The sequence below is a fragment of the Leishmania major genome, chromosome 30 (assembly GCF_000002725.2).
Source record: "Leishmania major strain Friedlin complete genome, chromosome 30".
NCBI lineage: Eukaryota > Euglenozoa > Kinetoplastea > Trypanosomatida > Trypanosomatidae > Leishmania > Leishmania major.
The window spans coordinates 746,927-769,420 of record NC_007271.2 but is presented as its reverse complement, the minus strand read 5'-3'; the positions used below and the strand labels follow the sequence as shown (position 1 = coordinate 769,420).

General features: G+C 59.5%; 6 protein-coding genes across 6 annotated transcripts; all 6 read right to left on the bottom strand.

The window, feature by feature from the left end:
- Positions 1 to 1,938: 1,938 nt before the first annotated feature.
- On the bottom strand, positions 1,939 to 2,622 carry LMJF_30_2050 (ferric reductase transmembrane protein-like protein; the record flags this gene model as incomplete). The annotated part of the gene is made up of 1 exon (XM_001684757.1): positions 1,939 to 2,622. One exon carries the CDS (start codon positions 2,620 to 2,622, stop codon positions 1,939 to 1,941), a length of 684 nt encoding a protein of 227 aa, XP_001684809.1.
- A 1,679-nt stretch (positions 2,623 to 4,301) lies between these two features.
- On the bottom strand, positions 4,302 to 8,366 carry LMJF_30_2040 (putative calpain-like cysteine peptidase; the record flags this gene model as incomplete). Its single annotated transcript, XM_001684756.1, has 1 exon — positions 4,302 to 8,366. One exon carries the CDS (start codon positions 8,364 to 8,366, stop codon positions 4,302 to 4,304), a length of 4,065 nt encoding a protein of 1,354 aa, XP_001684808.1.
- Positions 8,367 to 10,602: 2,236 nt separating this feature from the next.
- On the bottom strand, positions 10,603 to 11,901 carry GPI14 (putative mannosyltransferase; the record flags this gene model as incomplete). Its single annotated transcript, XM_001684755.1, has 1 exon — positions 10,603 to 11,901. The coding sequence occupies one exon, from the start codon at positions 11,899 to 11,901 to the stop codon at positions 10,603 to 10,605; it is 1,299 nt and encodes a 432-aa protein (XP_001684807.1).
- Positions 11,902 to 13,324: 1,423 nt separating this feature from the next.
- On the bottom strand, positions 13,325 to 14,623 carry LMJF_30_2020 (hypothetical protein; the record flags this gene model as incomplete). The annotated part of the gene is made up of 1 exon (XM_001684754.1): positions 13,325 to 14,623. One exon carries the CDS (start codon positions 14,621 to 14,623, stop codon positions 13,325 to 13,327), a length of 1,299 nt encoding a protein of 432 aa, XP_001684806.1.
- A 328-nt stretch (positions 14,624 to 14,951) lies between these two features.
- LMJF_30_2010 (hypothetical protein) lies at positions 14,952 to 19,448 on the bottom strand (the record flags this gene model as incomplete). The annotated part of the gene is made up of 1 exon (XM_001684753.1): positions 14,952 to 19,448. The coding sequence occupies one exon, from the start codon at positions 19,446 to 19,448 to the stop codon at positions 14,952 to 14,954; it is 4,497 nt and encodes a 1,498-aa protein (XP_001684805.1).
- A 2,362-nt stretch (positions 19,449 to 21,810) lies between these two features.
- Positions 21,811 to 22,200, bottom strand: LMJF_30_2000 (putative intraflagellar transport (IFT) protein; the record flags this gene model as incomplete). The annotated part of the gene is made up of 1 exon (XM_001684752.1): positions 21,811 to 22,200. One exon carries the CDS (start codon positions 22,198 to 22,200, stop codon positions 21,811 to 21,813), a length of 390 nt encoding a protein of 129 aa, XP_001684804.1.
- Between the last annotated feature and the right edge of the window lie 294 nt (positions 22,201 to 22,494).

The following is a 22,494-nucleotide window of genomic DNA, read 5'->3' as shown; positions in this document are numbered from 1 at the left end:
AAGCGAAGGCAGCAGCTGGTACACCTTTACGTCCAGGCCGCAAGTGTTCGGTACGTCTTCGTCCCTGTCTTTTGCCACGTAAAGTGTATGCAAGCAAAACAGACACAACGGCGGAACAACACCTGCGTCCTCGATAAAGGTGTGTGTGTGTGTGTGTGTGTTTGTGCGCGAGATAGCAAAGACGGAAAGATGCAGAAGGGGAAGGGGTACGAGTCTGCTAACGCGCAGCTCAACTGTTTGCTACGGGCGTCGTCGTAGCATTGAACAAAGCATGTGTGCATGTGGCAGACGGATTTGTATATACGTGTGTGTCGGAGAACAGCATACAAGACGGTGAGCGTGAAGGCAAAAGACGAGTACAGTGATGAAAGAGAACCAGATATGTTGACGGACGTTCATGCAGCTGCACCGCAACACTTGCAAACAAGGAGAAGGCGGCGCCGACGGCGAGCCCGACGATGCCACCGCCGACGACGTCCTAGTCCAGCTGAGGGAGGCCTCGAGCAGCGGGCAGAAAGTCGCAGTTCGGTGAGAGGGGAGGGGCTATCAGCTTGAATAGCCGACTTGGAGCAGATGTGCGGCTGTTCTCGCAATGATCCCTCGAACACGAGCAGAGAGAATGGGCCTGGCAACGGCAGTCCTCGCGCATGCCATACGAATAGAAACGACAGAGAGGGGCCGAGGGGACAGAGAACGTGCAGGGAGTCGCAGCACCACTTCGCACATCCCACCTCCGAGAAGCACATGCATGCGGCGTTCCGTTCCTTGTGCACTCGGTCCACTTGCGCATGTGTGCCTTGTCGCGTATCCCCTGACACGCGTATTGTTGAATCGACCGACACGCACACCGACAGAGCGCCCTACTCCCCCTCCTCCTCCCTCCCTCTGAGGCTCTACTACACAATTCTCACCGACAAGCTGAAGATAAACAGCTTCCCTTTTCGTCAAGGTACACAGTTCCTGCTGTACCACATGAGGCCCAACGCCACTCTGCCCCACCACCGGCACTGCCACAGGGCCCCATGCGCCTGGTCCAAAGCAGCGCTAGACACACGCAAAGCACCGCAAGGCGGCGACGCAGTCATGTGCGAGCACGGCCCCGGCCTCAAACGCCACCCACCCCACGCGCCCCTCAGGTTGCCCTGACGCAACGGCACCCACGCCCTTACCGCCCGCAGCAGCAGCAATGCATCGCTCCGGCCTCCCTACGTCGTCGGCACTTGGGCCCTGTCAGCACCAGACGTGGCTTGGGACCGGCAGCGGATATATAGGGGGCGAGGGAGGCGGCTCGACTTCTCCTCCGCAGAGACAGGGCACCACTGGACCCTGAGGATACGACGCGTGGAGCTGTCCCTCCTCATTAGGGCGACAAGAGCGCCATTCAGTATCAATATAAGTAATAAGAGGATAAAAAAGATCAAAGGATTGGTTTCTCCTTCTTCAGGCCCATCGTTCCTTGTCCAACTGTGCATCTCTATGCGGGTATGGCTGGGAAGCCTCCCGCATGCGCTGCCGATAGAGCAGCCAAGAAAAAGGAAAGGTTTAAAGAAAAGGAAGTAGGGAGAGCATTGAAAGGACAACGTAGCACACCCCATAAAGGGGTGCAGTGTTGCATCCTCCATACGCAGTGCCGCCTCCTCTTCTCTCACTTCTCCTCCCGTCTTGCCGCGCAAACACGCACGCACACAAAAAAAAAAACAAAAGAAGCGCCACAGCTGCTTGATGTGTGGAAAGTGGGTGATGGCTGTCGTGCAACAAACAAAAAAAAATGGGCAGAAGAGGTACCCGAGTGTATCTGCGCACGTTTGCCTGCTCACTATTCCCCTCCCCCCATTCCCTTCCCTCTCCTGCTCGCTCTCTTCACAGGTGTTCACACGGCATTGACGGCGTCGTTGAGTGGGTGGTCCTTGTATGAGCATGTCGATGCCTCGCGGCTGTCTACATGAGAAACCCGGCAACCGTGGTGGCAACAGACGTGAGGACAATAGCCGTCCGGATCAGCGAAGCCGGAATCATCCTCTCCGCGTACTCGGTGGCGAGAAAGCCTCCAGCCATCGCCATCATCGCCGTGACGGCGATGGTTACGCTGACGCACTTGTGCACTGTCCGCACTATCAGACGCTTCGGGTTCGCTGGCGCCAGCACATAGCGAAGGATGGAGCCGAGCACCATCTGGCAGACTATTGTCAGGCCGCAGAGGGTGCCCACGATACCGTGCAACGACTCGAGATGCGGATAGTGGTTCTTTAGTTTTGTGTACTCCACCGCAGCAAAGCCGCCAGCCGCCGCCAACTCCATCACAAAGGAGGCCAGCTGGTGGCGCATGATGATCTCGTGACGTGGAAGCCTGTCTTTGAGCGGCGACCGCCGGTGTGCCTGACGCAGTTGCTTGATGTCTCGCACAACATCCGGCAGCACCATGACAAAGGCCAGCATCATGCAAATGGGATGATATTGGAAGATGTCTGTGTAGGTGCCGGACTTGCGAAACAGCTGCAGTGAGACGGGCACGATGATGCCAACGGCAGCCAGTCTGCGGCATAGGCTCTTCAACCACACCGAGGGGGCGGGGATGTCGTCAATGCTGGGCAGGCTTGCATCATCCTTGATAGTGGTCGTCATGTGAAGGAAGCAACGAAGAAAAAAAAATATGTGGAACAGCGAACAATGAAGACCCGGCGTATAACCGAGTGGGCAGTTGCGTGACGCCGGGAGAGATCTAGAAAGGACCCGCGACTTTTTGCCAGAAGGCAAGAAGGAAACGCCGGATAATGTCTACACCGAAGTGTACGGGCGAGTTGGTCATGGGAGAGGGGGATTTGATCGGCGCGGTCGAGAGGTAAAACGACAAGGGGAGATGTTGTCGATACGTGGGAGAGAGCGGCAGAGAGACAAGCGTGGTCTGCGAGGAAAAAGCTACGAACAGAAAAGCTGATGCGGTGATGCTCGACCCATCGTCAATGCCGCTGCATATCTGCTGAAGCGGAGAGCAGTCATTGTTGCCCATGAAACGCATCCGAGGACGCCCATTAGCTGTGTACACGGTGATGAGGTCCCGGAAGAGCACAGCGAAGACGGCACGCTCTTTCTGCCGGAATAGCCTTGCGATGGTTTTGTTGCGGTTGTTCGTGTAACCATAACGCAGCGGAGGCGGAGAGCAACAGGCGGAGAATCGATGCACACATTCCGGCAGCCGCACATACACAAAACAGAAGGCCAAGGGAAAGCAAAGCATGAAACAAAAACGCACATCGGCCGCTGCCCCCACCCCCACCTCTTCGGCCGTTCGCGTCGCTACCGTGTCGAAGAGCGCCAGTGCGAAGGGGCGGGAGGAACGGCGGTTGGACAGCGAAGATACTCAGAGAAGGCATACATGAATGGTTCAAGCAAGAAAGAAAGGGTGCCCCCAAAAGACACACGTGCCATCTAATCTCCCCGCGCCCTTGTTGGCAGTGGTACCATGACACTCTGAACTCCCATGAACAGAGAAGAGGGCGAGGGAAGGTAAGAATTCCATTGGTTCCAAGATAGCGGAAGGAAGCAACTCCCCCCCCCTCCCCTCCCCTCCCCTCATGCCCATTCCCAAAAAAAGAAACCAGAGAGAGAAAGCAGCATTCAGGCATCGCACCGCAGCACCGGAGTGGTGGGGAGGAAGGAAGGGGGAGGCGACAAGTAGGGTGGAAAGCACGGACAGAGAAGAATAGGAAGGCAGGAAGAGATGGGTCAAGGAAGTCCACATGAAAGTGACGGAGCACAATAGGCATAGAAGGAACGAGGGTGACGTCGCCGCACACAGCAAAGCACGGCAGCCGCTAATCAACGACATACGTGTGCGGGCCACTTACCTCCGCTCTCTCTGAGCCCCCCTTCCCCTCACTGCTTCCGCTTCAATGTCTTCCCCTCTCGCCCCGCCAATACCTATACGGTTCTCCGACCCACGCGCATTGCGGGTTCTTTTGGAATATGCTGTCGAGAACCTGTGGGTAGCGTAGGAGGAGACAAAACACAGGAAAGCGACCGCCTCTGAATTAGCAATCACCAGACAGACGCACAAGCAGGCACGGAGGGAGAGCAGCGTGCGGGGGCCACGACTGCACGCCCCGCGTGTGTGCGTGCGCATGCATATGCGCCCATGTGGGTGTGCACACGACAGGTCCTCCTTCATTGTACTTGTAGTCAGACCTCAAAGGTAAGCCAAGGAAGTCTGCACATGTGCGTGAGACCTGCCTCTCCCCCCTTCCCTTGGCGCGCCCATGTGTAGGGAAGAGGGGGAGGGTGGCGGGGCACCGTGAAGTGGATAACTACAGTGGGTATGCCGTAGCCACGCGCAACGGGTGAACGCGATAATCTGCCGAATCGGACGAGATGGTCATAACACACCTCCCTTTTGAGCCGGTCGGCTGCAGGCATGAGACAATGATCAGCGACTCTGGCGGGTGCTCATCGAGGTCGAAGCTGGCCTGCACATAGGTGCCGTTGACGTACGCGGATTGCGAAAGCATGGCTTGGTTCCCCAGCCGCCCCTCCACCGGCTCCCCTCGCTGTCGATCGTTGCAGATTACAGAGAACATGATAGCTGGCTCGATGGTGTCGTAGTCAACCATCCGCAGCGATATGGCGAATCGCTGAAACGGCCGCAATTTTGACAGCTCCACCTGCGGGTGTCCGGTGCCTTCGTAGTAGTTGCCACTGCCCTTCTCGTGATCCCAGCACAGCGCCACCTCCTGCTCTGACCACGCCGGCACACTCATCACCTCGAGCAGCGGCGCGGCGCACCATACCCGGTAATCCACGTGCACACGTGTCCCTGCCGGGTGAATGGAGCATATGACAGTGTAGTACTCGACACTACTGTGAGGAACAGGCGTAATGGTCGTCTCAAGGACGGTGTGACGGTCGAACACGTACGTGTGCGCAGCGTGAGGATCGATTTCGCCGACGATGCGGGAGGGGCGGCCTTCACCGTCAACCTCGCCCGGCACGATTGCGAGTTGCAGAGTCGGTGTACCGTACATGTCCTCCGCCGGCACCGAACGCTGCTTGTACGCCTCGTCGACACCAAAGTTTATCACGTCCTCACCCGCCGCCGCGAGGTGCATTGTCGCAGCGACGACGACGCGACACGTCGCGCTAGATACCGTGGTCAGCTTTGTCTCCATGAAATGACTGATGGAGTTGCGCACAAGGCGCCTGCTGCTTCTTTGCGTTTGTTTTTCGAGCAGAAGGTTCGCATCTCTCGAGACGCGGGACTGCGAGTCGAAAACGATGGCCACCTCACCCTCGTTCCGCTCCACCTCTTGTGCGCTAGCGGAAGCGCAGCAGAGCAACTCTGACGGTACCGTTCGCTGATCCCAATACTGTGACTCCTGTGCCTCTTGCAATATAAACGGTGAGGTCGAGGTGACGACGAGGTCGAACTCGTCCAGCACCCTCGGCGTGTATGTGGTCGGCACAATCCAGTACTGCGCGCCGGCGTCGAGCAGGATTCCCAGCGACAAGCAATCGCTACGTTGGCGCTCCTCAGAGGAGAGAACAGAGGAAAACGCGCAGCCGCAGCCACGGTCGCTGGCGCCGAGGTCCCTGCTACCCAGTGCCTCCTTTATGCTGCCATCATCCTCTTGATTGCCGGTGACGATGTCCTCCACGGAGCTCATGGGCAAGGAAGCAGCTGTGCTAGTTTCCGCCTGTCTTCGACTCATCGTAGGACAGTGCAGTGGGTAGTGCGTGTCACGCAGAAGCTGCAAGCCGATACCACCAACGCCGGCCTCCTGCCCGCGTACGGCGCCGCGGGTCCTACGAAGACGCGGGTCGCGCCGTGTCAGCTGCACATGAACCGTCGTCCGGTAGGGGAAGGAGAGCCTATAGTGCGGGTTCCTGTACCACGAAGGCTCACGTGCGTTGCCGCCGGCCGAATCGCGTGTCCACGCGCCGTGCACGTCCTGCCGGTAAATCTCGTCACCAAAGACGCAACACGTGTGCACCCACTCAAAGTTCTGCAGGAAGTCCGTGTAGGAAATCCAGAAGGTGGACTTTTGCGCGTGCGGCCGCGTCGCCGCAGCGCGCCCGGAGGGGCTCGTCACGGAGCACACAGGCGTCGTTGACGACGCTTCCGCCAGTGACCCTCCCATCTCGCCTAACGCCGTCAGCAGCGAGCGCTTCAGTGGCGTGTTCGTCAGTGTCGAAGCGGAATCGGGTAGCTCCAGGAGGTTGTTGCCGCCCTTCTGCGTGCGTCTGGCACTGCGGGCGCCCGTCAGCAGTAACCCGGCAACCTCAAGGTGCTTCTTCCACAGTGGCGAATCGTCCGCCCAGTCGCCCGTCCATTTCTCCATGCCGCACCAAGGATTGCGCAGCTCAAGCAGACGTACTCCACCCGCGTGGCACACGCGCACAATTTGGTAGCCGCAGCGTGGGTGAATGCCGCCAAACGTCCGTGACGCATCTCTGCTGAAAGCAATAGCGGCAGTCAGATACGACGACACGCCGGACGCGCCGGCGGGGGAGTCCACGGAAACGCTGCGACTGTCGAGAAACGACCGCTTCACAGACGCCGTTCGTCGATCACACGGTGGGTTGCCGCATCCCTCTCGCGCGTCTGCGTTGCACAGAGGTACCCCGAGAACCTTGTGCAGTCCCTCGAACAGCGTCGTCGACGCCTGCTCCACCGGGTGTAGCTGATAGCTTTCGTAGATGCCCCTCGTGAGGCGTGACATGACACGGCCGCAGTTCTTCGCCACCTCTGCACAGATGAGCGTGTCGTCTGGTACGGTGCCCCAATCAGTGTCGCCGCCGCCACCAGCACCGTCGTTCGCCCGCTGGAGGTTCTCTTTGCCCAGGAACAGCCAGGCGATGGGCTTGCGCATGTTCGGGCTGTCGATGCCGACGTGGTGTTTGTCAAAGTGCGCGTCCAAGACGTGGTAGCCACCGTGCAGTTTTGCCAGCATCTTCTCGAAGATGCATGGCCAGAACGCCTTGTCGTCCATCGAGGGCTTCGTGAAGATCAGCCGGCCGTACTTGTCCACCGGTAAAAAGTCATCCACGAGAAGGTAACGCCACTGGCCCTCGACAAACATTCGCATGGTGTAGATGCCCGGGCAAGCAGTGCCTCGCTGCACTCGCGTCCCGCCGTCTGGAAGCCCTGCAGCGGATGCGCAGAAAAGGGCGTGCAGCGACTGGATCTCCTTCACGCTCGCCATGAGTGCTGTGAAGGTCCAGGTGAACCCTTCGGGGACATCTGTAGGGAGCTGCCAGAAGACCGAGTCGGCGTGCGAATACGCCGCGTCGCTGCGGCGGTGGCCATTGCCCGCAGCCGCCCTCTCAGCACCCATTATGTCTTCTACCGGATCTTCGCAGGTGTCCTGTGCACCAGTGCCGTTGATGCTGGGTGCAGCCTGCCGTGCCGTGTCGTTCGCATGCGCTGTCGCACCCTCCCACCCAAAGAGCGTGGCATCAGGGTAGAGCTCTCCAACGCGCCGCCAGCCCGCGATGCCGTACGTGTGCCGCGCCGTCCTGTGCAAATGGTCGTTGTGCGAGTTGAACTGATCGTCGTCAAACACGTAGTGTCGCTCCTCGCACCACGCCCAGGCATCTTTCGTGGGATTCACGTCGAACAAAAAGTCGGCTACGGCGTGGGTGTAGGAACGGAAGACGTGCTGCAGCTCGTGTGCTGGGATGCGCTGGCGCCACCCGGTGCTACCCGCTGCGGTAAGTGCTGCATGAGCATCACGGAGGAGCATCGCAGCAGCAGACTTGCCGCTACCGACGGGAGTGGACAATACCGCCTGTTCGGCTCTTGGACTACCAGGCTTGGAACCGACCGCACACGTCCCGGCGACTGAAGAAGCGATGACAAAAATTCGACGCGACTTACCGTCAGTCACCTGCGACACCGCCGACGCAGCTCTGGCGAGTGTCCGGTTCTTCTCGAGCTGAACCTCAATCGCCGTCACCATGGAGGGGCGCACGAGTGTGTTCTCCAGGTAGATGTACTGCAGAACAGAGTTCTGATTCGCCAGCTCGAGCAGCGCTGAGGAGATGGCGAGGGTGATGGGGTTGTTTGACAGGTTCAGCTTCAGCAGGGAGGGGTGCCGTCGGAGGCGCGCACAAATCACCTCCACAGTGTCATTGCTGAGCTGCTGGTCACGTAGGTCGAGACTGCGCAGCTGCACCGCGCTCTCGATGACGTCCAAAAGTGGAATAATACCTTTTCTGCCTAGAAAGTTGCGGGATAGGTCGAGTGAGGTAAGGCCGGTCACCTCACCTGGCACATCAGAGAGCAGCCGCACCACTGCGGAGTTGCACGCACAGCCCAGCTCGTTGCACCGTTTTTTGTAGATCTCTCGCTGCGAGTAGCCAATGTAGTAAGACATCTTCTGTTTCAACACGAGCGCAGAAGCAGACGGGGAAACAAAGATGAGGAAGAGACAGACACACAGCCTATCAAGGCCAAAAAGACGCGACGCCGTTTTGTTTTTGTTTTTTTTCTTTTGATGTATGCCGCCTGCTCCAGCGGATGTTCTGCATGTTGCCGCAGTGGGCGGAGAGACGGGAGAGAATTTACGGGGAGAGGAGTCGCTTGCCCACCACATAGAACGGGTGCCACGCACACTATCGGAGGAGAGATGAGAGATGCGCATCCAGGGCGATGTTGACAAGGAACCTTGTGCTATGGATAGCATGGAGACGCCAGTATGGTGGGTTCGCGTGTGCGGTCGCGGCTCCGCTGGACTCATCCACGCACGCGGTCACACACACACACACACACGCACACAGCACGAGGCAGGTCTCGCAACTCTTTCGAAGTCTCAAATGAAAACTGCAGAATGACAACCGCGGGGTCGACGTTGGCTGGCCAGCTTGGGGATCCACATCATGCTGCCCTTGTGCATGTCAGATGAGAAGCGAGGCCGTGGACCCCGCCCCGCCCCCACCGACCTCTCTGACTCCTGATGGTGCTGCGGATCCATTTGTTGAGGGTGTCCCTGATCGAAGTTGCAGTGAAGACAGACGAGGCGATGAGCGGAGGGAAAGAACGATTACTCAGCGCGAAATCCTTTTTTTTTGCCTTTCGCTCGTCAATGCGTCCACTGTTTGCCAAACTACAAGTCCAACAAGCCATGCTACCTCCTGTCCACCGGCACTGCCACAGGGCCCCATGCGCCTGGTCCAAAGCAGCGCTAGACACACGCAAAGCACCGCAAGGCGGCGACGCAGTCATGTGCGAGCACGGCCCCGGCCTCAAACGCCACCCACCCCACGCGCCCCTCAGGTTGCCCTGACGCAACGGCACCCACGCCCTTACCGCCCGCAGCAGCAGCAATGCATCGCTCCGGCCTCCCTACGTCGTCGGCACTTGGGCCCTGTCAGCACCAGACGTGGCTTGGGACCGGCAGCGGATATATAGGGGGCGAGGGAGGCGGCTCGACTTCTCCTCCGCAGAGACAGGGCACCACTGGACCCTGAGGATACCGTCCACTGAGGAATGTGTGTCCTCCCGGCATCAGTAAAAAGTCAATGGCAAAACGAAAAGCAGAGACGGCTGTGAAGAAAAAGTACGACGCCGTTTTTGTGCCTGTGCGTGTGTGGGGGGGGGGGGGGGATGCTTGATGGAGAGTGACGTTTTCAGCTCAGGCGCCATATGCTTCCAACAAAGAGGAGGCCACCCAGCATTGACCTCTCGTACTTTTCATCGAGTACCGGAAGAACTAAGCAGAATAAATAAGGAGTCGCCAAAAGGGGTTGGAAGCGCGTGTACTAGCGTAGATGGGGTGCACAAAAGGAAGTGTCTTCGTCCTGAGGTGGATCTATATATATATATGTATATATATACGTGTCTATATCAGAGGAAGAGCGCGTGGAGAAAGAACGACGGTAACACAGCCGACAGTTGAAGAGTCCGAAAGGATTGTTATTCCATCTCCGACGGGTGCCAATGGCAGCACGAGCGTGCCGTGTGGAAGCAGGCGAGGCAATGTGAACAGTGAACCCCCCTACTGGCCAGTGGCCTCCTTTCGTCGTCAGCGCCATTCGTTAGTCCAATAATGCAAAAAGACGTTTCACAAGAACGAGACGCCGTCGGCCTTTCCCGTATTAGAGCGTGACAGGGGACTGCAGCTGCACACGTGAGTGCAGGTACCCGCTTCTGCAAAAGGATTCCTGTATCGTGCGGAACATCCGCGTACGTCTGCCTCACACAGCGCCGCAGCCAACAACGAAAAAAAAAAAAACGAACGTGTCGAGGAGAGAAAGCGGAGAGAGACAACGGTGCCACAACGAACCCGGCACCAGCGACTCGCACGCACGTTGGTGCTCTCTCCATACGGTTTCCTTTCGGCTTTCCTAGGCTCTATTCCCCATGTAAAAAGTCGGCACGTGCACGTCGCCACCAACACACGCAGTCAACACGAAAAGAGAAACGAGAGAAAGGACAAGAGCGGAAAGCCACCGTATCCCTGCTAATGCGCCGCCTGCAGTCAGCAACACCATGGCGTTAGGGATACGGGCTGGCTCGGTGCCTTGCTCTGCATGGCCTTCCTCAGCCTCGAAACACCAGCCCAGTTTCAGAGAGACCCGCACACGGCAGAGGCACGCGGCGCTGATGAGGAATTACGCCCGTTTGGACGCCGGGCGGTGGTCCTTGATGGAGACCGTTATGCGACTCCGATAGCACAGCCGCCCCAGCCACGCGGCGAGGCTCACTGTGGCAAGGTAGAAGACACACGACACGATCCAGAGGCGGCCGTAGTGGTTCCGTCCCTCGAACTCGAGTCCGTATGCTGTCCACACCCACAGCGGAATCATGAGGCTCCACATGAGGATGGCCGCAACAGCCGAAAGCATCGACGGCCGCTCCGACTTGGGGGCATTAGTGACACCCGTCAGCCATTTTGGCTGCGCCGGCTCGCAGAAGACGAACGCTAGGAACGGGAGGAACCACACGAAGTACTGCACGGTGCAGACCTTGTTGAAGGCGACGAAGAGAATCGTCTCAACGCAGCAGGCGTGGGCAATGTTCTTGCGAAGCTTCCACGAAGCGTAGCACAGCACTGCAAACTGCGGCAGAAACGCAAACAGTCCGGCGGAGTAGTCGACGCCGACGCCAAGGTCGCGGCGGCCCATGTTGAGATACATGAGCAGCCAGTACGGGGAGAAGTTGTGCCGGTGGTCCTCCCGATGGATATGGTAGATGAAGCCCTCGTCGAGATACTGTTGGCCGTAGACCAGGTAGCACACATACGTCGGAACAGCGAAGGCGACCGTGAAGCAGAGGCCACATCCGACCACGACGGAGGCGGTGTGGGCAAGACGACCGAAAAAGCGTTCTTGCTTCGCGCGCTCCCACACGCCGAGCACCAACGGAAGCGCGTAGATGATGGGATAGATTTTAAAGTGCACGGCGAAGCCGAGGATCGACGCTGCGGTGAAGTAGCGACCCTCCGCAAACTTCGCCAACACACCCATACTCATGCACGAGATGAGCATGTCGCTGTTTCCACGCGTCGACACGTTCAGCACGACGGGGTTGAAGAGGATCAAGATAACCACCATCCACTTGGCGCTCCGCTCCGTCGAAAAGCGCAGGAGCATGTGAAAGCAATAGTAGGCTGCGCCCAGGTCGCTCAGGGCAAAGACGACCTTCCCAAGCGGGTTGGCGATCAGCACGGCGGGTATCACCAGGACGGCCAGAAGCGGCGTGTAGCGGTACGTTGTGCGATCAAATGGCGTTCCGCCGTGTAGCAGTTCCCTGGCGCCATCGACCACAATCATGTAGTCGATATCCGTGTACTTGACTCGAAAGTAGTAGTCGTGGAAGGCGGCGTAAATCAGCAGCACAACCCGCGCGAGCCCTCCGTAAAGGAGAAGCGTGCCAATGCTCTGCCTGTCCAGCCACGTCTTGTTGCGCATGGTGAGGAAGGGGGTCGAGAGAACGGCGCACGCACGCACGTGCGTATCTAGGGGAGGGAAGGTGGCTGGGACAGCAGTAGGTGACGAGATTTTCGTAATGCCCCCAGCAAGGGAGGCAGCCGTGTGTGTGAGCCTATACGTATGTCCACCGTGCCTCCCGCTCTTCTGTCTAGGCGTCTGCTTGTGCGAAGGGAGTTGGGACACGCTGCGATCTAGAGAGAGTCACAAGAGAGCACCCAAAGACAAAGTCGAAGAGAACAGTGACAGCGGTCGACGAAGCAAGACACCACAGCCAGCATCAAGCGCCAGCACAGCAGAGGGAGGAACCAGTGGAAAGATAGACTGTGCAGGGTGCAACACACAGACACGCAGACAGAGAATGGGTGCCACAACCGTCTCTCTTGTTTCTCCCTTTTTCGGGTCACCATTGTGGAAGTGGATTGTGCGGACCCCTGCCACTCTCCCCTGAAGGGCGTGTGTCGCCCAAAAGAGGGAGGAGGTGCAGAGACTATATGCGCCAAGGAGAAGGCGAGACAACAAAGCGGGGCGGGCGGGGGCCGGGCGGGGTCGGTGCGCGTCTTGAAGGCAGTGAAAATGGTGCTCATGTGTCTGACGGATGAATGGCAGATCTCGCACAAAGGTGAGGCAGACAGACACGCACACGTAAGACGGCAATGTGCATGGATGTCAGCGCTGTCGCATGCTACGTTGCGGCGTCAGGTCGAGTTGTAGGAGAGCCCGACGTGGCGCTCAGAAGAGGGAGGAAGAGTGCTGGTTGAGACGGATACACACCACACACACACACACACACCTCCTTCTTCACCGATCCGCCCCAAAAGGCGACACCCGCGACAGCCTGGCCTTCACACGTTCGACTGCGCCTCCTCCCGTTGAGGAGTCTGCAAGATGCACTGGGACACTGCCACGGAGCGGCGCTCGGCTGAGCTCGTGGCTGGGGAGCAGGGGCTCCGGAATGTCCGTGCTTACCGTGTAGCGTTCAGGTCAGGTGTTATCTGTAGGCTGCGTTCCTCGTTGCGCGTGTCTGTCAAGAGAAGCGGGTCGCGGGAGCCGCCACCGCCGCCACGCTGAAGCGCTTTCGGATGCGGAGATGAAACTCGAACGGGCAGTCCACTAAAATGATACGAGGCACCGCCGCTGCAGCTCCCACTCATCTCTTTCAAAGCAGCAAAGACGCTCAGAAGACGCAGAAGCCTGTGGTCCCGACGCTGGCCTGGCCGTCCGTTCCGGCACTCATTTCTGCACATGGGGCGGTCGTGTGGCCTCCTCGCAGGGCAGTGGCAAGCGCTGCGGAATCAAGGACCCGTGCTGCATGGAGTCAAGTTCTCTCGTGAGAGGGACGCTGTTGGACTGCGAGTCCTCTTTGCTCCAGGAGACGCGTCCGTCGTCGCAGAAGCCGCCTCTGCTACTGGCTTCCCGGGAGCAGTCCGCGTAGCGCTCGCCGCCGCGGCACCTCCGCAAGGGGTCCCCGTGGTGCCGGGGGGCTCCCCGGCTGTCTTGGCATTGACGTTCCGCTGCTGCAGCTGGTGATCCAAGACACTCCGCACAAACTCAGGAATGCGGGGTCCCGGCTGCTGGTGCTCCTCCTCCGCCCTTTCCTTGTACAGCCTCGCAGCCGCACTGTTTTCCTCCTGGCACTGTGCTGCCGCAGTCCACGCGCCACAGGCTTGAGAACGTCGCTGTCGAGGCTCCTGTCGTATTTCAGCTGCCCCTTGCCTGTGGTACTCGAGCTGGTCTGCGCGCTGCTCTCGCACTCCGTGCATGGCGACGCAAGGCTGCGGTGCAACCTGCCTTCAGATGAGGCGCTGGCTTCATCGTCGCGCCCACTGTCGGTGCCGCCACAGTCGGTGTCGGTAAAACGCGCTGTGTGCACAACAGAACACAACAGCTCCTCACTCACCCCGTCTCCGGCGTGGCCCACCTCGGCATTGGGGTGGGTGCACACCGTCCAAGAGCAGAACATCCGTGGCGTCTTCGCGCTGCCTCCCCCCCCCTCGACACGCTTCCGCGGAGCTCCCTCCTCCACCACATCCCTGTCACCTCCGTGCTCATATGATGCATCTTCATCCCTTGCACGGCTGTGGTCGTCCCTGACGCCGTCGACATCCGGCGCCTTCCCATCCTCCTCGATGGTGGGCTCTAGCAGGTGTGTACTGAGGGCGGATAAAAAGATCGCCGTCATGGAACAGTGATGCAGCGCCGGCGACGACACCACATACTTACGCAGTTTCTGTGTCCCAAATGCGCCGGAATCCACCCGTCCATCGCCCTCGTCCTCTTCCACCTCGAGGTTGGCCTCCGCATGCACCACATTCGGAGAGTCGCTCTCGCTTTGGGTAGCGAGAAGGCTCGTGAAGTGCCGGTTGTCCGTTGGGATTTCGACGAAATTGGTCACGTGATCTTCGCCGAGCATCGAAACGGACCTCTCGGTCTGCGCACTGGTTTGCTGTAGATGCGCAGAAGCAGGTGTGGACGCATGTGAGTCCTCGGCACTCGCTACCCTGCTGTGTGACTGCTGTATTGGCTGCCGGATTTCAGCATCGGCTGCGTTGCCCACGCTGAGCTGCGGAGGCGGCAACCGCTGCAAAGCACCGTCCGCCTCGCCCTCCATCATGAACGGCGCTTGCAGCTCTTCCCCCTCCCCTTGGACCTTTCCGTAGGCTGCATGCACATCGATCGAGGGCTGTCGTTCGATGTGCTTCATCTTTGCACTTCCGCTAGCTGGCGCAGAGCGTCCTGCGGATGCACCTTCGAGTGCGGCTCGTCAGCCGAATATTTCTCCTGAAACCTCACCATGCCGGCAGCAGTAGTCGCAGCATGGAAAGTAGGTACAATGAGCCCCTGGCTCACCTTGCCTTCCACGAGTTCGCCATCCTCATCCAGCTCGATGGCGGCCACCAAACCTCCACGGCGGTGCTCCGCAGGATGCGCGCCTCACTTCTTCGCCAGACGCGCTGACGATGCAGCAGTCAGTGCCACAGTTTCCTGAGTGTCCGCCGCACTAGTGGTGAGGCTCCTCTGCTGCACACACTCTACTGTGGCATCCGCGGGGTGCTGAGGCCCTGCTCTTGACTTGCACACGCGGTCCGCGCCGGTGCGCTCGCTCCGTTGGCGCAGGCCTCCAGAGGCGTCCTTGGACTAGCGCGCTCTCTTAAGGGGTTCGACAAGAGGGAAGTCTCCGTGACTGCAGCGCCGGCTGCACTGCAGAGTGTGGCAGAGAGCCGCTGCGTGGCGTCCAGGGCTCCTGTGATGGTCGCGGTGCTTTGCAGGACTGTCAGCTCCTCCGTGGCCTCGCCCTCGCTGACGAACGTGCCCCCCGCCGCATTCTCAACCGCAGCCGCTAACTCGACTTCCGCCCTCTCTTCGAGAGGGGTCGCAGGCCCGTTCTCCACCTCTGAGGCACTTGGTGTGTTCGCCGACGGCGACAGCTCGCCATTCTCCGGTGGCGTCATCGCAGGCTTCTGCACATTATGGGTGCTCTTCGGCTCAGAGGCAGAAAGCATCGGCGATGCCGCGGAATGGCGCTGCACATCCGACATGGCATCAGCCGCCCTGCCTTTGGCTGCCGGCGATGACGTCTCCATCGGCAACGACGCCACGTCTGCGCGTGAGGCAATGGCCTCACTGGAGTTGTCGCTCTCTAGCTCGCCTTCCATACATATTGGTATGCCACTCACATGCTCAGGCACCGTCAGCACCGCACCACTATGCCCTGCGACGCTCTGCCGTTGCTGCTCTTCATCCCCTTCATGAAGCTCGGTCGGAACACCGGCACCGTTGCCGAGTAGCACCAGAGACGCTGAAGATGCGCAGATGGACGGCGACTTCGACCTCGGCGGGATGATCCCGGGTACGTTGCTGTTGACGCTGAAGGCAGGAAACGGTCGCAGATGTCTGCCGTCCTTGCCGCGAGCGTGCTCATCAGCCACAGACTCGTCTTCAGCCGGCGGTGCAGCAGCCTCGACAGCATCCTTCTCGACGGACAGGCCAGTGTCCAGTGGAGGCGCCGCCACGCACTCAGGGGCGTCGCCGGCCACAGAGGTCTTCGTCGGCGCATCCTCTGTTGGGGCTGAGAGCTGTTCCCCCGTTAACGGTGGCGTGGACGACATGTCCCCGATGTTGCCGCCGCCCCACTCAGTCCTGTCCACTTTTATCGGCGTTGCGTCCCTTGCTGCACGAGTCTGCGCCAAGCAACACACGATAAATATCTGTATCCACTTAGTCCGCTTCAACTGCTCTTCAAACTCAATCTCGACCCTGGCGCACTCCTCGGCGTCGCTGCACAAGCTCACCTGCAGCGTCTGGCGTATAAGCAGCTCTGCCCACACGTTGGCACAACGATCAGACTCCTCCAGAATACAGAGCTCGTGAATGCCTCTTTGTGGGCCCTCCGCAGCCGCCGCGAGGCCCGCGTTCTCTGTTAAGCGCTCGTGCGCGTGCTCCTCTGTCTTCAGTGTCGCCGTCCACTCGTTCAGCGCCGTTTCAGCGACGAAAATGCGGGCACGCAGGTAGCGCCACTGCCGCACAAGATCTGCCCCCTTCACCGCTTCGTCCAACGCGAGCACCCGGCGCCGCTGCAGTTCCTCCTCGTCCACCCCCCTCCGACACACCTCCCACCGCGCGTCCTCCTCATCCTTTCCGAGACGCGCGCGCAGAGCCCCCTCCAGCTCGTCGATAAGGCGCAGCTGACTCTGCTGAACGGATTCGTGCACGAGATTGTCAAAGACGGCGTCCAAAGCCGCAGGAGTCGTGGCGGTGGTAGGGTGGAGCTCGGTTACGGGCCCAGGCGCAGACGCGTCAGTCTCCCCCTGCGGAGTCACAGCAGGTGCAGCGAGACCGCTGGCGCAGCTGTCGCTGCTCAGCTTGTTGCTCGAGATTGACGAGAAGCGTTGCGAGCAGGGAACTCCCTCTCCGGCGTGAAGAGGTTCGAGGATAGCGGCAGGAGCCGACGGCAACGTCTCCTCGAATGCTTGCAGAGGTGTACCACGTATTCCACCGCGTGCGTGGTGGTTCTCCACGTTCATCTCTGGCGGCGAAGGTGGCGATGCCATCGTCGCCACTGCCGCATCGCAGCGTTCTGCGGCATGACGCGGCGGGGCCACAAACGGGGAGTGCGGGATGTTGTACGGAAAGACTACAGCTGTGCTTGTCAGCTCCGACGCAGAAGCGGCGGATGACCCAGAGACTCGGCTCTGGCCACTTCCATGAAGCACGCGCAGCAGCTCCGCGTAGGTCGCGTCGTACATGCGCGCCTCCTCCCGCAATGCTCGCAGCAAGGCCTCGACGCCGCGGTCGGTTGCGCCGGAGGTGGCGCGGCATGCCGTATCTTCTGCGGTTGACGCTTCCGATCCCTTCTGCTCCGCACGGATATCCTTCCCTATGCCGCGCACGAGCTTGATGAGAAACGAGTAATCGTCCGCGTTCAGATCAAGCTCCCTCTGTGCTCTCGCTTCGTCCCTCACGTCTCCACGACAACTGTCTCCTCCTTCACTACGGCGCGCTGAGGGCCAGCGGTGTGAAGCTGTTTCGCTGTGGTACGGTCTCCAGTAGGATGGGGTCGGCCGAGGTGCCGCGAATGGATCGGGCATGCGTGACGAGCGCTGGCGCGGTGGCGCGGCTGGCGGAGTCGCCGATGATGGCCGCCGACGACCCTGACGCGGTGCCAATGAGGCGCCATCCCGTGGTACAGTCGGCGGCATGGGCACAGCTGCGTTATGCGGTAATAAGACCTCGCAGCACTCGCAGCGACGGTAGCCGCGGAAAAGAGGGAGGCTAACATCTTGATCCGCGCTACAGACGTCGAGAGCGCTGCGAATGTGGGGTGCGCAGTGCCCGCAGCCGCTGCAAAGGCCGCTGCGCTGCGAAGCGCGCGAAGCTGGTCGAGCATGCGACTGCTGTCGCTGCTGCTGGGTGCAGCCACGGCGACTGTGCGGGCGCACCGTCGCAGCAAAGATAGCGGGGGACGAGAAGCGTTCGCCTTGTGCCGCAGCACCCCTGCTACGCGCATACAGTGGCTGTTCCCTGAAATTCTTGTCGCACACACCGCACGGGCCATGCCCCTGATGCCTCGCGCGCTCATACTGGACACGAAGACGCAGCAGCTTGTGAAGCAAGTTGTCAATGGTGCGGCGGCGGTCCCAGGGACTGGGCGATCGCTGGCGGAGAAAGAGTGTACTCCTTGAAGGTGGCTGTAGCGTCGCTGGTGCGGCAGACTGCCCGGCAGCGGCGGATGATGTCGGATCTGTGGGAAACGAGCTGAAGGAAGCCACAGGGTCGGATGGGGTCTCGGGTGCGCGCGGCACCAGTGCATGCTGCGCAGCGGAAGACGAGAGACTCTCCACGACGAGCGGCTCCAGCGCCGGCGCAGCTCGCGTGCCAGACGCCGCCTGGTCGTCGACCCTTTCATGCTCTCGTGCTGCCTGTTCGGAGGCGGGTGTATGCATTGTTGCAGGACACTTTGCAGCCTCTGGTCCGTGCAGCAGCTGCGCTGCGAGCGGATCCTCGTCGAAGAAAACATCCTCGCTGTCTAGGGAGAAGGTGGACGCGCTGTGTCTGCTGCTTGATGATGGCTCCCCTGCGTGTACGCCACCCGCTGCCTCGCCAGGAGACGACGGCGCGCCGTTCACCCCACGATTGTGGTCCGCCGCTGGTGCACCAGTGTCAGTGCGCTGGGACGGCTTTGACTGGCCGGAAAATCCTGCCGCACGCCTGCGCACGGCGGAGCTCGGAGGAACACCGAGCGGAAGTGTAGGGCCGCGAATACTGGATCTGTGTAGGAGAACTGGCGTCGTCGAACTGAACGATCGCGGCAACTGCGGTGTCCCTCGGGTGCGGGAGTGACAACTGGTGCCGTCGAGATCATGCCCACCGTTGTAAAGGTCTTCAGTGGATGTGCTTGCCTCGCCGCCACCTGTGGAGCGCGGTCGGTAGACGAAATGAGGGCGCTTCATAAAGTAGTCGCCGAGTCCGATGAGGTTCGGCACCGGCTCCAGCTCGCTTTCGATGAGCTCCTCTTTGCGGCGCTGCCTACAACATGCGGAGGGCTGCGACGGCGCAGGAAGAGTTGAAGTCAGGAGCGACATTGCCGCCGCTGTTACTCCGTGCGGACGCTGCGACTGGGGAGAAGACAGCGACGCCACGAGGCCCTTTGAGCAAGGCGTTGTCCGCCGTGAGAGAGAGAAAGAGGACTCGTCCTGCTTCGCACCGGGAATGGCCTGTGCCAGGCTCAGCCGCAGTCGACTACAGCTTCCATGATGCTTGCCGTTCGTCGATCTGCCGCGGTGTGGCTGCGACGCACTGCTCAGGTGTTGGCGCGGACTAGCGTCGACGCTTGGACCTCTGTACAGGCGCTCGAGTTGCTGCTGGATGGACTTCGCCAGAAGTGCATCCGGGTCGAAGGAATAGTACGGAGATGGCACATGTCTGTGAGTCGCGTACAGCGTCTCGTTGCAGTGGAGCTGCTGCGTGGAGGGCGGACACGACCCAGGCCGTCGGCGGGGTGCCGCGTGGTTGAGCCCCGAAGCTGCCATTGCTGTTCGATTCAAGCCCCCTTGGCGATCACACACGCACACACGCGCAAAAGAAGTGCAAGAGCAAGACGAAGTGTCGGTAAGCAAACGTGTTGCAGGTTCCTCGTCGCTGCGGCAGCCCACATACGGCGTGCGGATGCGCCTGTACGCAAACAAATATCTACAAGAGGGCCAAGCGACACGGTGAGGCACAGAAGACTCGATGCCTCAACGAGCAGCCGAGCAGAGGCACCCTGGATAGCAGGCGACTGCAGCCACGTCTGGCGACCAGGACCTCAAGACGCACGCTCTAGACAACGTAACAGGAGCAAGTCAGAGAATTCGAGACAACGCGAGTCGCAGGCGCCCTACGCGCAGCAGCTTAGTCACGCACGTCGGCACAACAAAAGAGCACTCACGCACAAGACTCTGATGCACAACTTCCCCCCCCCTTCCCTTCACCCCCTCCCCTCTTCCGTCAATAAAGGAAAAAAATGTGTACCGCACAGAGAGAGGTGAGAGAGATGGGAAATGAAGCCGTTCGGCACGCCGAGAAAGAGCTCTGTGTGGATAAAACAAACGGCAAAGAAGAACGCAACAAGATCTCGGACGTCGGCAAGTGTGTGTGTGTGTGTGTGTGCCGAAGTGCACACGCAGACGCATCGACCGAACGGAAGAAAAGCACAAACACCGTCAGACGTGTCCGGGTCAGGGAGTGCCAGAAGCGAAGCGACAATACAATAATGCAGAACGCGGTAGAGACACACAGACAAACCCGACAATAACAGCGAAACCGGATAAGACACAATTTGCATAGACACGCGGAGAGAACGGCAAAGAACGCGTGCAACAACAACAACAACAACAACAACAACAACGGAGTGTCAGTGCCATCGATGAGGAGAACGAGATGAGAATACGCGAGAAAGCCACGCCCAACCGATTTGGAAGAGGAGGGCGTGATTTGGAAAAAGAGGCAGGGAGTCGCAAGAGCGATATCGGCAAGCACGTCACGTAATCGGCTGATGGATGTGTGTTTGGGGAAGAGGAGGGGGGGGGTATACGAGCGCACGCAAAGCTGGGATTGCCGCACACGCAGATACACCAATAGGAGCCGCGAGCGACACGGGTACAGGTAAACGACTGGATACGACGGATGCGCTCTTGGGCATCTCTTGTACAGCAGCGAGACCGACGAGTCTGGCGACCAGCACCAGCAAGAGAGAATAGAAGGAAAAAAGATGATTCAGACACCTGCCTCACATCGAAGGCAGCAAAGGTTTGTGAGAGAGACGGGAAGGCGGTTACAACAATGAAGGAGGGCGGAAGAGAGGCGAGGCGGCAGTTGAGATGAAGACAGAGGGTAGGCGAAGCGTGAAGCCCAATGGCACGCTCTGGAGAGTAGGAGGTGGAAGCCTAATGTTTTGCTCTTTTTCTCGGTGGTGGAGCCGGAGGGGCTGGTGGCGTGCGTCCGACACCTACGCACACAAATATGAGGAATAATGCCCTGCGGGCTCTCGGAAGGAAGAAGAGGAGTGGCAGCGAGAAGGGAGAGAATGTTTGCGGGCTGGCTCAACATCAGCAGCGGGAAGCCGTTTATGCCTCTCCCTTCTCCAGCACTAAGGAGGAGCGAGTTGACCGGAGTGTGTGGGCGAGGGAGAGGGGGGTTCGACTTTCTTGAGACGGGCAAGAGCAACTCGCCTCCGCGCTGCCTTTGTGTGTCTGCTTTGCATCTATATTCGTACCGATCAGGCTAGATCATAGGCTCGATTGAAGGCACTCGCCTCAAGTGGCGTGAGGCGCTATTTCGCAGTGACAGGCCAACCAACTCCCTAGATCTCTGCCTCCACACGCCTCACCGCTGGTCCCCCTCACTCGGTGCTACTCCCGTGCGCATGTGCGGTCCATCGCGACCACAGATACTCGAGCGCAGAGTTGGACACATGCACAAAGAAGTGCAGCAGCAGGCTATATACGCAGAGAGAGAGCGAGATCGGCAGGAAAACGGAAGCTACAGCAACCGGCGGTGGGCGTGCTTTATTGAGACGTAGTTTACATACATCGTAGCTGCAGGACAACACAAGAAGCCGCCAACACTCGCTCACGCGCACGCGCCAGCATGTACCACCAACACGCCAGCACAAAGGTCTATACGACGCAGACCTAGCAAAGCATCCACGCCAAGGAAGAGCGGCGAAGAGCCCACGTGCACACTCCCGCACTCGTGAAACGCGTGTACGGCTGAACAGCTTCCGTCCCACGTGACGTTCGAGACATTTCATTTTCCTTGCATTCTCCCTCCGTTCGTTTGGCAGCACTGTAGCGGCTCACCACTCTCGAAAGCAGATTCGGCTTGTGTGCCACACGCTGCTGCGGCTGCGCTTTAATCCTTGGCCTGGCTAAGATGCTGGAAGAAGGTCTGCTGTTCCTGCTCTACGAGCTTCAGAGACTCGTACTCTGCGACGTATCGATCTAGCTCCGTCTGCTTCTCACGCAGCCGTATCTGGGCCTCCTGGACGGCGCGGAAGCGCTCCTCAGCCTCGCTTTCGACGATGTTTCGGAATCCAATCGCTTTCAGTTTCTCAGCCTCGATGGCTTCGCCGAGCCGCTGGACAATGGCCATTGTGCGCTGCACGAGAGCGCGGAACTCGTCCATCTTCTCCACGTAGCGCCGCTCCACCTCCACTGTCTTCACAAGTTCGTCATACTTTTCAGGGTCGTACATGCGAATAGCACCGTTGCTATCGAACATGATGAGTCGATCCTCGTCCATGATGACTGCCGAGGAAATTGAGGGAGAGCCGGCTACCTGCAATGATTCAGGTGTATGCCTTGCACGCCTGACCCTGTCAAGCCGTTTCCGATGAGCGAAGGATTGCGGGACAGGTCGACAAACACGAATTGTGAAACGGCAAAAAAAAGCGACGGTGACGGCGAAAAAAATCGCGCGGGGCGCACACCACGTTGATACTACACGCGCATGTACCAGGTGCGCCCATCCCGGCAGTGCATCAGCCATGTGGTGAGAAGCAGCAGCGCAAAGAAGGTACAGAAGAGTGCGAACAGG